Source organism: Falco punctatus (genome assembly GCF_963210335.1).
Source record: "Falco punctatus genome assembly, chromosome: 1".
NCBI classification, from domain to species: Eukaryota; Metazoa; Chordata; class Aves; order Falconiformes; family Falconidae; genus Falco; species Falco punctatus.
The window spans coordinates 112,139,279-112,156,561 of NC_137580.1; the positions used below are offsets into that span (position 1 = coordinate 112,139,279).

A 17,283-nucleotide genomic window follows, 5' to 3' on the forward strand; every position below is an offset into this window, starting at 1 on the left:
AGTTGCCACGTACCTTGGAGAACAGCTGCAACAGAGCCCTTCCCTGGCCACCTCTGAGATCTGAATAGAAACGGCAGGTACAATGCAGGAGGTGTGTGCAGGAGGGTTCTCCTTGCGGCCCATCACTTGTCAGGGACAAATCAGGAGAAAGGCCCAAGTTTATGGTTTTTTGCTTTTTTAATAGTTCTGATTCCCTTTGCATTTCTAGTGTTGCTGGAGGGAGCATTTCAAGATTGTGGTAATCTGTGACATAACACCTTCGAAAAACAGGCTAATTGCAAGCAGTTTTTTAGCTCAGCAGTTAGAGGAACAATGCTTTTTTTCTCTCCCTCTCTTCCCCTCCCCTCTCCCCCCCAGCCCTCTCCCAAATAAAGCTGTCGTGCGGGGAAGCACAGAAGCTCCCAGGCTCTCCTGTCAGAAATAGAGCACTGGCTGTAATTTAAAGTATCTGCTGACTCCTCTAGTCCAGAGGAAGACTATTTTTGCTCAGTGACTTGCTCTAGACATTGTGAAGCTTGAAAGCTCTTGCTGTTATAATTGCTGTCTTGTTGTTGGGCTCCAGTCTTTCTTTGAAAACCTATATTTAAAACAAGAATAATGACTGCTTGTAAAATCCTTTAGTTCTGGAAGAGATTATAGTAACAACAATGCACTGTTTATGGCGTTGGGCAACAGCTAAAACTCCTGTGAACATGGATAACAGTCAGCCGGTCAAGCTGCGTAGAGTGAAAGGGCTGTTCTGTGTGGACCTAGCAGACTTGGAGGTAGGTGGTGAATACAAGCTTCGAGTTTGTGAACCTGTTTGCTGTCTGCAAATACGCAGTTCTGAGGGGTGAGGAAAGTTTGAAACCCCACCCCAACTTGTGCTATTTCTGTTTCTTTCCTATAGTTCCTCTAATCAGTTGCCAGACAGATTTTTATCATAGAAAATGGTGGCTAGCGTGGAGCAGGCTCTCTTTTGGAGCTGGGCTAATACTGTTCTGTAACTTTATTGTCAAGTATTTTTCTAGCGAATGCTGGAGTCCTTGTTTTTGCCTGGGAGTCCTAGAGTTGGTTAGCATGGTGTATGTGTAGTTTAATACCAGAAATGATGCATAAATGATTAAGTATGGTGGATTGAAACTGGGAAAAGAGATACTTGAACTGAGAACTAGAAAAGACGTGACAAGAAGCCATAGAGACAGAAGATATATTTAAGCTGTATAGTGGTCTCCAGTGGGTAGAAGTTGCTCTGAAAACAGACCTAGAAAAATATACTGGTCTGGATTGCCCTGCTCCCCTTGAGAGCTGGAGTGAAGAATTGAGCAGGGAGTGGGAGGGAAGGAGGATGCGGACAGAGCGCTGTTCCCACTCAGGCTGATGGAAGAAGTCTCTTGCGGAGCTGCTTACTGGGTTCTGGGCTTGGGGCACATCTATCAAAAAGAAGAGATTAAAAAAGCCTCTATTGGCTTATTTTCTTTAGCACAGAAAAAAATCCTTTTTGCCTTTACCATTGTTCTTCCCAGAAACCTATTACATTTGTTCCCACATATAACTTGTCATCATCTTAAAAAGTAACTTAAGAACATAGTCATCTCCTTATCTTCTGAAACATGTCTGAACCAGCCCTGCTCAGCATGTAGCAGGGGTTCCAGTCAATCAAGTTTGGAAAGCTGTTTTTAGAGTAGATAACTGTCATGCACAGGGAGGGGCAAATCCTGCCCTAGTGATTGCGGGCTCTAAGCAGAACTTTGCCACCAGGGACACTATGTGGGAGCAGATGAAAGAGTGCTGTGGTTGGGTCTGGTTTACGACTGTTCCATTTGGGGAATGTATTTGACACCTAATGTATGTATTTTTTTTGTAATGCCTTCTCTTTGATTGTGAAACTTGTCTCATTTCCTATTTAGCATTCATGCCAAAGACCTACTTTCTTGTAAGTAGTCGAGAGTGGTTCCTGAGTGAGCCAGGGGCAGCGCTTGGCACACATAGCTTGTCTGCTAAGATCTGCTGCTGCCCCTGTAGAGGATGAGGCATTGGCATAAGGTTCATACTATGAGACCGTGGGAGGTTGTTATACTTGCGTGGGCTGTAATCTAGCTTGTAGCAGACCGTGCTGATCAGTTGTTGGAGGAAAAGCATGGAGTCAATGTGTGTGCATCCTTACTTTGGTTGGGGGAATAGAAGAGGCAGATCTGCCTAAGCCTATCAGGTTTCCACAGCTGTATCCTCTCATCTTTTTCTGTGGGCATATCTGCATGAACAGACTATGAGGACTTTGGCTGTTTGATGGGGATTTCCATGGGTCTGGCAGCAGAAGCTCTGACTGGACTGCCAGATAGCAGAGATCCTGAATGTGCTAATTGTGTGTATGCAAATTAACTCTGTCCTGCAGGCTTCCCGGATCTAAAATTCCATTGCTCTGTTCCAGCTGAAGGCCTCTCCCCAGTGTAAACAGCTCTTGAAAAATAGTCTCTGCTACTGTCAGGGTTCCCTTCCCCTGCCAAGGGGTCCAGGTGCCCCTTGCAGCCTTGTTCACTGTGCATTGTTCATGCCTTGAGGTCAGCACAGGCTCCTGCTACCCCTCAGGATCTGCAGTGAAACACTGCAGCCTCTACATCAGTCTTCCCACAGAAAAGTAGTAAGTGACCGCAGCTACCTGTCCACCGAGCGCATATTGAATGGGAATGGCCTGAGACTGTTAGCTCCTTTCCACCCCGCCTGTTGTGTCAGAGGTGAAGCAGAAGGGAAGACAATAAGTGAAATCGTAGCCTGTGTATACCCATGGCTTAACGCAAGCTAGAAATATGATGTGAGAGGCTTTCCAGAAAGCCTGTAAAATTTCCAGAAATTTAATAGTACAACAATTTTTCAGTACCTTCTCCACTGGACACCAGAAAACCAGAGCAAAATAACAACTAGCAGGCACAAGATGTTCTTAAGAGCATACTGACATGCTTTGCTTAGAGCCATCAGTGGGAATTTAAGCACCTTATGTAATGGGCTTTCTCTTCTAGCATCTGCTGATTTGTGGGAGGATGATTGGTGAGGGAATGTATTGATTTAAGAGGAGGCATTTGGGGCCTTGACAACTGTCTAGCTTTATAGGAAGAGCCATGTCTACTAGGTTGAGGAGCAGGTCAGACTGATTTTGCAGAGTGTTAGCAGCAGCATTAGCTCCATAGGCTTATCTGCAGAGAGGAATCTTTACCAAAAATAACCCATCCACTGTGTTAGATACCAGCATTTTTGCCATGTTTCAGGGATTTAAGTTGGACACCAGACAAGATTAAAGACTATTGTGAACTCTTCACCCCAACTAATTGAGACTAACCTTTGGATGGCTTCTTGGATTCACCGTGATTTACTTCTCTGTCTTTTAAACATGTGTACCATGAAGCGCACAGTCTGTATGGCTGATAAGCAGCAGGCTTTGTAGAAAAGTCCTCTTACCTGTTGTACAAAGGAATAATTTCCTGGTCTGGGCTTTTTAGCATCAGTTCTGCTGAACAGTGTGTGGTGAGTAAGGCTTTAGATTTTGCTGCCAGTTTTGAGGTGCTGAAAGATTGAAAGCAGGTTCTGTCTCTCCTGCTTTTTCTTTCTTTTTTTTTTTTTTTTTTTTTTACTCTGACCTTATTATTAGAGTATTATTTTAATATCTTGTAACTTCTTCTGCCATTCTGTAGTCAAGGCAAGGTGTGCCCAGGGAGATGGTACTTCACTTGGCCCTAATGCCAGCCTTTAAGCTGCATTTTTTTTTAAAGCTGTATTTTTTTAAAGCCACAGGACCCCTGAAGAGGCAAGTAAGGAGAGGTCTGTTGGACCCATGTTTCTCACCCTCCGTGCTGAAGATTGGGAGTAACCCCTTTGCAAGGGCCCAAAACTATGCTTGCACTGGAGGGGTTGCAGCCCACCACATGCTCCTCTGAGGTGGACACTGTCAGGGTGCTTTGCAGGGGACATTCTTCCCCGCCAGCTCAACAGCTGAGCCAGAGCATCAGCAGCAGTGGAACCTGTTTGAAGAGCCATCTTGAACTAGTGACCCTTATGGTTATCACATTGGCTGGGGGGCTAACGATGGAGCTAAATCATATCAGGCCAATCTTACAGGGATCAGGTTGACCAGTTTTATATTAAGCCACCACATATGTGCAGCACATGAGTGGCTGTTTAAAGAAAGCCTCTTACTTCCCCTCCCTCCCCCCTCTTTGAAGGCTTATTTCTTTTGTCGCGTGTCATGGGGGCTGGCAGCAGGTTCAGAAAGTCTGAGCTCTCCTGATTCAAGGTCATTGGGATTGTTTAAATATAATCTCCTTTTCCGTACTTATACTTTCCTACAACTTGCTATTCTGTCTTTCTAAAATTAAACTATTGAGAAAAGAGTAGATTGGACTTTCTGTGCAGGCCCAGGAAGGGGGCAAGCTAGCAGCAGGCTGGGCCCTTTGTCGTCGGGTGCATGTCTGCGTGAGATCGTGCTAGGGATGCAGAACAAAGTTCGCAGTAAAGAGCTGGGGCTGCTCTTTGCTGCTCGGTTGTGCTTTGTGTGAGCCGTTACAGCTTCTCATGGCAGGCCACACATCGAGCTGTAGAGCGCAGACCTGCTTAAGGAAGTGAAACTAGTCAGCTTAGGGGTGATCAAGCCCCCCGTAGTGATTGTGTCCTGCAAATGAATGGAACAAAGGAAAAAATGCCCTAACACTTCTAAAAAGCTCAATAGTTTGGAATGTTTTATAATTTTTTAAAAATTGTTTTCAAGGTTTTTCTCTGCAAGCAGGAAGGCTTGCAAATTAGAAGTGAAAGCTGGGGATTCCTGGTAGCAGGGGTTTAATCTTTAAAAAAGAAAAGAACGGGCAATCCTGGAGTTTAACCATCAAGCTGCTGTAGGACAAAGAGGACAGTTAAATTCTTTGTGCCAGTAAACATTTGGTTGTGCTCCCCTCTGGAAATGAGAGAAGGATCTGTAGGCTCTGAACACCACTGTGCAGGAGCACCCCATCCCTGCAGTCCTCGGGCATCTCTACTGGTTGTGAGCTCAGCAATTTTGTGCTTGTGAGTTGTGCCTGGAGAGCAGTGAGTGTGTGTGCTGTTACAACCAGGAGCTGTGCCTGGATGCCGTTCCGCATACCTCTTACTGTGGGGAATGAGAATTCCCAAGTTAAGTCTTGTCTATACAACCAGGAGAGCTAATTTGCGTTAAGTTAAAATAGTCAGTTCTGCCTTATTGATACAAATTGAAGCATGGACTCAGTATACTAATTTTTTTCAGTCCAAAGGCCTGCCCGTTTCCTGCCTCGCTGAGGACTAGCCGTACAGGTACAAGGCTCTTGCCAAAGGTTTGGTGGCATCTGCCCTAGGTAACTGTTGTACTTTGCTCTCCTTGTAGAAGAGCAGAGAGAGGAGAGTCTGACTGCATTCGGGCTACTTGAGTGGGCACAGGCTTGCAGACCAGACTGATTTCCTCCTTTTTTTCTAGCATCTGTGTTTTGGGATTTGTAAAGCTATTTTATTGGGATTTTTTTTTTACTGACTTTCCTGTGACCTCTAAACTGGGAGAATGTTTTTCAGTATCTGATGCCACACTTGCTTTTTTGAAGCCATGTGGGTCGCTAACCTTTCTGCCAGCCTCAGTGTTGTTTGCTGCCAAGCCTTGGTACCTCCTGTGCTGGTAACTACCCTGAGCACGAACACTTCAGCTCAGTGGTGCCTGTCCACTCTGGATCCTGCCACTGAGCAGGCACTGGAGAAACCAGATCCTTAATGGTGTTGCGACCAGTCCCATCCCAGCTGGCCTTGCATTCAGCTGTTTGCGCTGGTCATTTAAAGTCTGGGCCATGGAACTGGCTGTGATGGAAAAGCTTTGCTTGCCCGAGGAAGCCTTAGTCTCTTCCATTTTACTGATTGACTTACTAATAGCTCTAATAAGTTACGGGTTACATTTGTGTCACGTGAAGGATAGCGAAGTGAGGTGATGCTGGGTGACATGACTTGGTAGCTTATACTGGGGTCTAGAATGACGCTGCTGCTTAAAACAGTGGCTGTGTAATCTGGGTTGTTTTCTTAGTGGGGAGCGGTGGGGGTGAGGAAATGTTTGAAGATAATTCAAGAATGACATCGCTGTAATCCCACTGACTCTTAAAACCATGTAAAAGCATGAAATGGGATAAATGTTTCTGTAAGAGACATCGGCTTTCCCCTCTGCTTAATGGGGAAACATTAGCTTCCTTGCTCCAGAGTACAGGGGCACTCATGGTGGTGTAGAAAACTTTCTTCCATATTATGCTAAAACTTGCGCCATGTTTGCCCCCAGTCACTGTCCCTTTTAGAGCTGCCTGTGTTGCGGTGAGGCTGATGTCCTGCATCACAGAACTGCCCTTGTGACAGCGCTGAACAAAGATGCTTCTGTGAACTGCCGGTCTGCGTGCAGGGGAGAGGAATTCAGGGGGTGCTGCAGAAATAGCTAGCTGTAAGAAAGACTTGGTTTAATTCTGTTGTTATCAGCCCAGTTTGGCCGGGGCTCTGTGTGAACAAACCTGTACTGGCTTTGTGCTGGAATATTTGAGTTGTGGAAACCCATTCCAGCTTCAGCTCAGATGATCTGAACCCCTGGAGTTTTTTGGCCTTTGAAGTGTAATATCGGGTTGGGAATCCCAGGAGGGCAGATTTTGCACTGTGTTTTCGCTGGAGGCTTTGTGCTTCCTGCATTTTATCTGAGTGGAATTCATTCAAGAACAAGCTTTTTGGGCCAGTCTTACCCCTGCATCCCCTGCATCTTGGTGGTTTGAGTGTGCAGAAAAATTAATAATAATAACTAGCATCAGTTGGGATATCTGTGCTTTGTTGTTCTGCTAATATTAATTATAGAAAACCAAGAAATTTTACCCTAACTTCATTGAACTCCAGCTGTGCTGTGGACTCGCTTTGTGCTTACTGCTCATTCAAATTCTTGACCTCTCCTTGAGTCAGCTGTGTTTTGTGTTTCATCCGGTTCAGGGCATGTGACAGAAGATGCAGGATGCATTTCTTAGATTTCTGCGCTTTCTTAATTTATTCTGTTTGCCCCATGCAACAGTTACTAAAAATGGAAACTATGTGATTACTCTTTGTGTTACCACTTACAAAGCTCCAAAGGTTGGGTCTGTTTCTAGCACTGTCACAATTAAAAGTTATGCGTCAGATCTCAAAGGCATGAGTCTGGATTAAGAAAGATGTGATTGTTAAAGGACATTCAGTAACATTCAAATTTGATTTGTAGTTGGAAGCAGGGTTTAAGCATCTAGAGGGTTTCAAGGTTTTTGTTTCTCCAAACAGCGAGGTACATTTTTGAGTTTCCCCTCCAAATAAAAAGTTGAAACCCTTTTCTATAGTTTGATTCCAGGAGTTGAAACTTTAGGAAGGAGGCCAAATACTGTGAAATTTGTGATCTCATTGTGAAAGTAGGCAGCAGTGAGGTTTGTTTAGGCAAAACTTTCAGGGAAATTCCTGGGTATCTGGGCTAAATATCCTGGTTTTGTTTATAAACCACAATTGCTGCAGACTTACACTGGAAACATTTGAATGGGGGAGGAGAGAGGCGACAGAGCTCAATTCTGTGTCAGGAAATACCACATCATTTCATGCTTCCCAGTCTCTTGAATCTTTTGTGTCTGCCTGATCTAAACTTTATCGCTTTGGGGGCTTTGGTTTATTAAGATGTACAAGGAGTTCTGCACAAATATCTTTCCAAGCGAGATACGAGTAAGGCTGGTTCTCTAATGAAGGAAAAATTGCTTAAGGAGGAGGTCGCTATCTCTCTGTCAAAACATTTATTTTTGTTTAACAAAAAGAAGTTATTTTCCTCACTGTTTTTACTTTTCATTTCCCTACTGAAAAGCCAAACATCTTTATCTGACATTTTTCAGGTTTTAGGCCTGTTTTGTTTCTGACTGCTATTTTTAATGAAGTTATGCTTTCATTACTAGCTTTTCAAAAATACTAACTTTCCACAAGAGGAGAATATTTCAGTCACCTCTAATCCTAACTTAAATACCTGAGAACGACCATAACTTCCTAGTGATACAGAGCACACTCCAGAACAGGCCTGATCTCTCGTGTTGTAGGAGGGGAGAGAGCAGCTGTTGAGCACTGCTGAGATCTGCCACATGGTGTTCCTGACCCAGTGATCTTGAAGAGAGATGCAATACCAAAATGAGTAAATCATGAGTCAGACTGGGCAGTGAGACAGTGGCACTATTTAAAGTACATCAGAATAACAAGTGACAATCTTATTTGTATGTGTGTATTAAAACCAAAAAATGTATTGTCTTGTTTTTCTGCAGAGAATACCAGAGGAGCTAACCTTAGATGCCTTACTAGAAATGAATGAGTCAAAGGTGAAAGAAACAATGAAGAGATGTGGTGCCAGAGACGAGGAGTGCTCCAGACTCAATGGGGCGCTGAGCTGCTTACGGAAGGTGACTGCATCAGGTACAGACTGCCTTGTTCTGTGGCATTAGTTTCTCAGCAGCCTGGCCCCTGTTCTGCTTCCTTTCATACGAGACAATCTGCAGAAACCTCTGGGTAATGTCTTTGGGTATATTCTGTAAGCAGTATCAGGTTATAGCTCTCGGATGTACATGAAGTTGCAGTGATCACGTGCATCTAGAGCTGTGGATTGGATTTGGTTTTGACAGCATGTCAAAAAAATAAATAAATGGAAATAAATGTATGTAGAAGCATCCTGTCTTAATAGACTATATCCGTGTTCTTTCTCTGTTCAGAGTTGTGTCTAATGTTCCAGTTAATCCTCCATCATTCAGTACACATATCCTTGACCTAACGAATACAACCAGATTTCTTGCAGGTAATCCCCTCCCCAAATATTCTAGCTCAGAGAGAAGATGTCATTCTGTTGGGCATTACTTTGCTCAGAAGCCCGAGTATTGTTCAGCTCAGTGCTTTGAAAGAGAAAAAACATTGCTCTGACAGCCCTCTATTACTGCATAGCTTCTAGTGTGCCAGTTGATTCACTTCTTAAAACCACTTGTCTCCTGCTATTTTTCTTTGACTGCTAGTACTGATGGAATCATTGCTAGATTCCAATAGCGGATTCAAGAGCTAGAAAGAAGAGTACCTGGAAATTATGGAAAGAAGGGTACTGTGTAATTATAAATGCATGTGTTCACCATCCGAATGGATCTGACCAAGTTATTTAAGATCAGTCAAGCTCAGGATTCCCAGAGTGCTGTTTCACTGTCTTCCCCGTCACCTTCCCCAAGCTATTTTCAAAGGCATTGTAAAATCTGTTTGTACGAGAGTGTTTCTCACAGCATACTGGTACTAACGTGCATCACATCTTTCTTTGTAGCAATTATTAATCTGTCACTGAAAGGTGATGTTTCCTGTTGGTATTATGACAGTTCATACCATTTGCAAATCATAAAGATTAGTTAACGAAAAAGTTGACAAACAGCTCAGTTTCATATTTCCTTTTTTCTGATCTTTCTTATCCTGGGTTGTCAAATATTTCCCATCCATACTGTGGCAAAACCAGCCATTGTTAGAAGTAATGGCGTTCACTTATTATAAAGAAATGGCGTTTTTAAAAATTCAGGTGTGTGATCTCTTTTCAACCACTAACTAGTCAACAGGCCCTGAAGCTTTGACTTTTCACCTTCATGTAAGTCATTAAGGACATACTTAAAATTAAGCCAGAGAGTTACTGTGATGAATTAAGCCTCTGAAATTAGCCCAGTCAGCTGTGTGTTCCCACTTGGCTGCTGCAGGCCCTTGTACTTCCCCCCACCTCGCCCCCCAGTTTGTACCCAGAATTGGTCTACAAGCTGTACTGGACCATTCTGAACTACTGTGCTAGGGTCTGTAGCAGGCTGTGCTGGGCTGAACCAGTGATCTAGCAGGACGTGGTGGTTCCTGTCTGTCCAGCTGTCTGTCCCTGGTGCAGCTCTATCTAATAGAGCCTGAACAAACACAGCAGCTCTGTGCTGGGTGCTGCTGCTGCCTGTAGTTGAACAGCAGTGCCCCAGTACTCCAGGTGTCAGGTGAGTTCTAGGCACTGGTTACATGCCAGAGAGAGAAAAAAGTGGCCAAATGAGTATCGGAAGCTCCTAGATATTCCTTATTTCCAATCTAATGGCCTTTCTCACTTTAAGTGGTATTTAGCGATTCTGTTGGCTGTTAGGAAATTGTGTCCTCTTTTTACTACAGCCCAGTCTAAAAGCAGACAGGGTGCCAGGCTGGATGTACAGATTTGTCTAAACAGATTGGCACTAAACCCACATAGGTTCACAGTGGGATGTGGGTGCCTGGTTTATGTAGGTATGTATATCGCACGTTCTTCAGCAGGGCCCCTGTCTGTCAAAATTCAGCCCATCTTAGAACATAGGACCTGACTTTAGCTTTTGAGATACACAGCTACAGATGGGAAAGGAGGGTAGTTACTGCCATTCTTGTTGGGAAGGTTACTTCAGCTGATGTGTGTCGGGGGAGGAGAAACTAGGCTTGCACCTTGGCCAGGGGCAGAGCAGGGAAAAACCCCACCTTAAAGCCCAAAGCAGCATAATGTATGTGTATATACATTGGCTTTTCCTTTTAACCAATCGCTAACGTGGCTGCCATTGGTGAACAGGAGGGGAGTTAAAAGATGATGTGCTGATGAATCTTTCTGAGGCACGCCGGGAGAACAGCTCTGCAAACACGACTGAAGCCCCCTGCTCCTCTGTACCCACGTGGACTCCCTCTGCACCGCACCTTCCCAAGGGCAGCAGCCAGCAGGCGCGTTCTGTGTCAGTATCTACCATCCCGTCCTCAGATTCTCTTGCCTCAAGTCACGGACCTTCTGTCTATGCAGAAAACCTCCTGGACCCTTTTGCATTCCCCGCACACAGTGGAAGGTTAACGCCAAGGACTCCTCACACCATCACCATCACTCCGCCAACCACTCCTCAAGCCAAGAGACGGCATAAGCTGAAGCCACCACGGACTCCTCCTCCCCCTTGTCGGAAGGTTTTTCAGCTGCTACCTAACTTCCCAACCCTCACAAGGAGCAAGTCCCACGAATCACAGCTGGGAAACAGGATAGATGAAGTTCCTCCAATAAAGTAAGCATGACACTTCCTCCTTCCCCTCAAGCACTGGTGGGCTGTGCTTGTACCGAAGGGCATTCAGTGCTCCAGTTCTGACCGTGAAAGAGCTGGTGTTCAGTTGCCTTGTTGTGGTTTCGCTGTAGTCTGATAATCTGTATCAGTGAGATATTGCAAGATGGCCACAAAAGCTGCTTGTTAGTAGAGTACTGTACTTGAAATTTACTTGAATTTAATTTGAAATTGCACCTGCTGGGCGGGTTGGGATGGCTGCTGCTATTAAAGGGCCCCAACCAGTTTTTCTCAAGCTTCTAATAGCCAGTTCCACATACTAGAATTCTCTTCCGTCCCTAAAAATTCCACAGTTCAGGTGGCTGGTATCCTTTAATGATTTTATTTTATTTTAGCTGCTAGTGTGAGCTTTAAAACACATTTATGACAGTACAGACAACTATAGCTCCTTAACAAGACAAACATTTTCTTGGACTGATCCAGACTTTGAGATACACTTTTTCTGTGTAGGCAGGATGGAAGGGATTAATCTAACATTTAACTAATAGTTGAAACTGGGAAAAAAAGTGCCTTCCAAAGACTCTGGCTATCCCTAAACTTAGGTCAGCATCCGAATTCTGTAGCAGTATCATTACAACGTACCCTAACTCTTTGACCACCTGGAAGAGTGCGAAGAGCCTGTTCTGCTCAGGACCTTTCACATTTTTGTGTAAGGGAAACTAGCCCAGCTCAGAATGGAGTTGAGATTTTCAGTATGAACGTTAACAGCAAATGGCTGTGCTTTTGATGCTGCAGTATGGTATTGCCTGCTGACTGACATGAAAGAGTTCATTATAAATGTGTAGCCTTGTAAGCAGTCCAGCATTCTTCCACCCTGTGAGTGCATGTGAAGTATATACTAAAACCTGCAAATTGCGGAATGTCTAAATGCAGCAAGTAAGCAGCTGTGGCCAATGCACAGCTTTGTTTTGAAATTCAGCGATAAGAATCTGGTTCTGCTGTGATCCAGATCCTGTTGATTAAGTCTGGTAGGTATTGGAAAATGTGGCACTTCTGTGATTCAGGCACTTCCATGGAGTTGCAGAGCCCATTAACACTCCTCGTCTGCAAGCCAAAAATCAGATGCGCTTCTGTACACTTCATTCACAGGCTGGAACTGAAGCTTTACCCAGCAAAGGCTGCCATTTGTACGCAGGAAAATATCAGCTGTGCAGCAACTTCAGGAGCCTGTGCAAACCAGAGGTGTTTGTAAACCTGACATCAAACGCTGCAGGAAAGAGTTTCTGCTCTAGCAAAGTGTGCATCCTGTCACATGAATATGAATACCTGAAATTTTTTTTTTTTCCTTTTCTCTCTAGGTTTGGTAAGAGATATTTACAGGGCTGTCTTCATTTCTTTGCTGAGAGTGAAGATTGTGTCCTTGTCGGGTATCTGTTGGTCATCCCTGTGCAACCTCCGGAGGTCCTCAGCAGGGCCTTCTATCCCCGAGTTCCTGTTGACTCTAACGGGAGCTTGGCCTGTCGCCCTACTGGAGAACCGCAGGACATTTACATGGTCTTTCTTGTACCTGGTATTTCTTCAGATGACAAAAGCAAGCAAAAGGAATACTGGGAATAAAAAGGAACAAAGGGTTAAAGCAAGGGGTTTGGGTGTATTTGCCTGTCTGTGACTTCAGACAGCTGTTATTGATGCCTCAGTGCTAGAAATAACTTCGTATCTAACCATTTAGTATCTTTGGATATTCATTGCCAAGCATCTCTAATGAAATTAAGCGGTCGCTTGCAACCTTCTGAGAAAGGCTTCGGCATGTGCTTAAATGTGGAATGCTTCCTCTGATGTTGATGAGTCTATTCATGTTTAATGGCTTACAAGACTAGGACCTGTGTTTTATCCAGTAAGGTATCAATGCCGTTTAGTGTTGTAGCTATCCTGATGTTACTCCGTGTGTCTGTCTCAGACACAACCTGTAACCTTGGAAGCTGATGTAGAGAGATAGGAGCCTCACCTTTTTGTAACATATGAAAGTCCAAATGAGGACATTATAGCACCGCACATCCATTTAATGCCCTTTAAAACAAAATTCTCAGGAATTACTTTCAGAAATGAAAAAATATAGAAAGAAAATCGTAAAATGAAAATGCAAGCAGAAATACGGGTATTTATCTGTGGGGAGTGATAGAATTTATGCAATAAATAAAAAAGGCATTAGAATAAATTCAAACAAAAATGAAGAATTTTGGTGCTTCTATGCATATATTCATATTGTCTGTTTTAAAATCTGTGCTGTAGGTTCTTTTAAGTCCCAATGAATTCCAGGCTTTTTTATCATCAGGATTCTGCAGTAAGGATTTACCTACTTTACCTGTTGCATTATGATTAATTCAGAGACTGCATTTGGATGGCCACACTAGATCAGCAGTATTCCTTGGAAAAGCAACTAGTCATTCCAGCCTGTTCTAAGATGCTGAAGACCACAGACGCTTTTAAAAGTTCACTGGAATAATGATAAAAAAGAATCTGGTGCCATCTAGGGTCAAATAAGGAGACTGGCTTTGTAAGCATTCAGTGTCTGACAGTGTCCAGCCTTGAAGCTGTGTTGACGCTTGCAGATTTGAGTTTTCTCCAGATGTGCAATATGGCTATGGATTTAATTCAGGAAATATGCCACAATCTTAGTATTTGAGAGTTTTTGGGTAGTTACGTGGTGTAACCACTGGAGTGCTGGACTGGCCTTTTGAAGTCTAGGTCTGTGTCTGCACTTACTGGCTAGCTAAGTGATCTCACATTAATGCTTTTGTTCTTCTGGGTCACGCTGGCCCTGTCTATAAAATGGAGATGATAATTTTCAGTGTAAAAGAATATTCTGAAGGCTACTGACACTGCATGAAAACTGGGTGATGGTATTTGTGATAAAGCAATTGGGAGAAAACTAACTGGGAGTAAAGTCTGACTTTCCCCTTTAAGCATGGCCTACACCTAATCAGGTGGACTTCTGCAATGCCTAAACATAAAACAGAATTATTTAACATTAAAAAAAGGAAGAAATATGATTCCACCAGATCTTATTTTACATTGCCTCCATATGAAAAGAAGTGAAAGAGTAGTATGTGGTAGGTTTACAGCAGAAGGCAAACCAGTCTCAGCTGTGCTACTAACAGTGTCATGGCTACTAGTCCATTTCTAGGACAGTGACTGCTTTGTTTCTGTCTAGACTGGTAAGTAAGCTTGTAAGTGATGCTTCCCTAAAACATCTCTTGTTCTCCATCAGAACCCTCCCAAGGATCCCCTCAAACGGTACGAAGAGACTTTGGCTTAGCCGTAACACACAGGTAAGCAACGCATGGTGTGGGAGCCACGAAGGAGCAAAACTGGGGTCAGACCAGGACAGTATCCTCTTTAGTGTGTTCGTAGCAGTCACGATTCTTAAGATAGGTTTCAAGTCAGGTGCCTCATTTGCTAAGTTCAGCCTTAACGATGTATTTCACCTTCATTTCTTTTTAATATGTGCACTTGAAATCCTTTTTTCAAAAGCCAATTGACTTGTGATTCTGTACTGAGTGGTGTGCCAGCAGTAGCAACGTTGTGTATGGGCTGATAGGACCAAGCATGCCAAATGTGTATCACTGCCTTTTCCTAAACACTTCCACTGCTGCAAATGACAGGGAAGCTGCTCTTTCCTCCTACATGGGAAGAGCATAGACTTCCCTTTTCCTCCGTTGTAGCTTCCTGCATCCCCTTTCCAAATCCAAACCAAAACTGGGCCAGCCAGTTTTAATGCCGATCAAACCTATCCTTTAATTTCCTGGTAAAAGGGTAACACTCCCACCACCCCCACCCCCCCCACCCCCCCCCAAATTGGATCTCAGTTCTACAAAGATATTCAGGTGAACATAACCAGCACCACGTGACATGTCCTGCTGGCTCGAGGAGGGACATCAGCAACTGACAGACATCACATACTCACCAGCCGGAGCTGCACTTGGAGTATGTGCTGGCTGCTCCCTCTCAGAGTACTTGCTTGCTTCATGAGGTGAAGCTCAATTCCAGTTTGAGGGTTTTTTTAATGGAAAGAAGTGATCCTCTCACCTGGGGAATCTTTGACTGCATGAGGCTTCAGATCTAAGCTGCAGCTTTGAGGACCTTCTAGAGATGTGTGTTCATGCGTGCCCTGTCTCCTTGTCAGGGACACCTCTGAGCACCTCTCAGCCCTGTTCCAGGAGTGGAGAACTAGCAAGGGGTCAGCAGCATTGCTGCCAGCCTTCTTTCGCTTGCTTTTGATCAGAAAAGTGAGAAGTTTTTTCCATAGTGTCACTTGCCCATTTCAGAAAGAGCTAAAGTATGGCCTGTCTGTAACTACCTACAAACGTTATTTTTCCTTTAGGCACCAGTTAACATCATTTTTCCTCTCTTGTCTCTACTTAGGTTCTCTACAAAGTCTTGGTTATCTCAGATTTGCCAAGTCTGTCAGAAAAGCATGATGTTCGGGGTGAAGTGTAAGTACTGCAGGTGAGCACACAGTGATGACCTTTGTCAGAAGAATTTTGCATTTGATTCATTAAAGTTTGTCTGTAACAAGTATCTCTTGATGTGATGCACTCTTAGCAGTGGCATCATTTTTAAAGTCAGCTTCTGAACTGGCAAAGGGATGCCTTGGCATCGACTTACACTTTAGGTTGGCAGCCTGACACGTGAATGAACCAAATTTATTTCCTGGTCACAGACTTCCTACCTGATCATGGGCAAAACTTGTAGTGGGAGCTGGATACCTAAATAGCATTGAGGATTTTAGGTTTTGCTTCTCTGTCTGGGTTGTTAGTCCAGATCACTGAGATTTTACTGCTTCATTGCCACTGGATAAGAATTAGTGAAGGTAACTATATTAAAAATAAATCAGATGCTAAGGCATGTATATGGTTTCATTAGTCTAATGACATACATTCATATGAAGAATCCTTGTGTATGCTGCTCTGGGGCCCGGAGCATTCCAGAACTCCCTCTGAGATTAGCATAAGAATTACAAATTAAGGGTAGGCTTCCTCTTTTTAGGGAAGAACAAGATGCTATTTAACACGTAATGTGTCTCTTTCAGATTAAAATGTCACAACAAATGTACTAAAGAGGCACCTGCTTGTAGAATATCCTTCCTTCCCAGTAAGTAATTTTCTACAAATTTTTAGCATTTCAATGTAATTGATGGTATAGCAAGAATAAAAGGTCTGATTAAAGCTTTTTTCTCTCTTCTCATTTTTCAGTAACAAAAATAAGAAGAACAGAGTCTGTCCCTTCTGATATCAATAATCCAGTAGACAGACCAACAGAACCACAGTTCGGAACTCTTCCCAAAGCACTAACGAAAAAGGTATGTGGTGACTGAAGTGTCTGGTGTCTGTAAGTCTGAGAGGCCACAGTAAGGAGAGGTGGCAGCAGTAACTTCCTGCTTGGAGCAAGAATGGCAGCTTGAGCTTTCACTTTGCAAGGAGACTTTGATGCGTCGTCTTCTCCTTGTAAAACGTAGGCTGCCCACAGCCCCAGCTGCCTGCTCGCTTAGAAGAACTGTGCTGTGTTCAAGGCTAGGGACAGCTTTCCTTTCTCTCTTGTTCAGTAAACACTGAAGGGAGTTCGTTCTTTCTTTTTATTGTTTTCTCACAAGTGACTTTCCTTGCTTTGCAGGAGCATCCACCAGCAATAAATCATCTGGACTCCAGTAGTAATCCTTCTTCCACAACCTCATCCACACCATCTTCTCCAGCACCTTTCCAGTCTTCCAACCCTCCCAGTGCAACACCTCCCCCAAACCCATCTCCTATGGGCCAGAGGGATGGACGATTTAACTTCCCAGGTACGCTTGCCTTTTTCAGGACATCTCTGCCAGGACCAGAAAGGCCTCTCTGCAAGCAGGGGCTGACCGAGACTTCACAGGTAGTTGCAGGTTTCTGAATACACAGTTGTGTCATGTAAGCGAGGTGTGAAGGTGTATCTTGTTATCTGATAAAAGAAAACGGTGTTCCTGCAAGTTTTAAAATGGTATCAACAGGATACCTTTGCAGAAGACAGATTACTGAGTAATGTCGGCACCTTTCTTACATGATTTGATTTTTCTATTTTCTCCTTTTTTGAAAAGGACTAAAAAAATAAATTACATCATTTTTCCTTTCTTTTCTCATTGTACTGTAAAATGCATGCTGCCTGCTGTGTTCGGTCACCAGTGGCTTTAAAT

At 43.7% G+C, this 17,283-nt stretch overlaps 1 protein-coding gene across 1 annotated transcript in view; it reads left to right on the plus strand.

The window, feature by feature from the left end:
- KSR1 (kinase suppressor of ras 1) overlaps positions 1-17,283 on the plus strand; it is a 70,568-nt gene that overhangs the window by 41,060 nt on the left and 12,225 nt on the right. The window contains exons 3-10 of the mRNA XM_080374254.1: positions 8,295-8,442; positions 10,601-11,072; positions 12,425-12,429; positions 14,335-14,395; positions 15,489-15,572; positions 16,156-16,217; positions 16,319-16,425; positions 16,737-16,905. Coding sequence (XP_080230380.1) covers positions 8,295-8,442; positions 10,601-11,072; positions 12,425-12,429; positions 14,335-14,395; positions 15,489-15,572; positions 16,156-16,217; positions 16,319-16,425; positions 16,737-16,905 — 1,108 coding nt within the window. The remainder of the gene's footprint in view (positions 1-8,294; positions 8,443-10,600; positions 11,073-12,424; positions 12,430-14,334; positions 14,396-15,488; positions 15,573-16,155; positions 16,218-16,318; positions 16,426-16,736; positions 16,906-17,283) is intronic.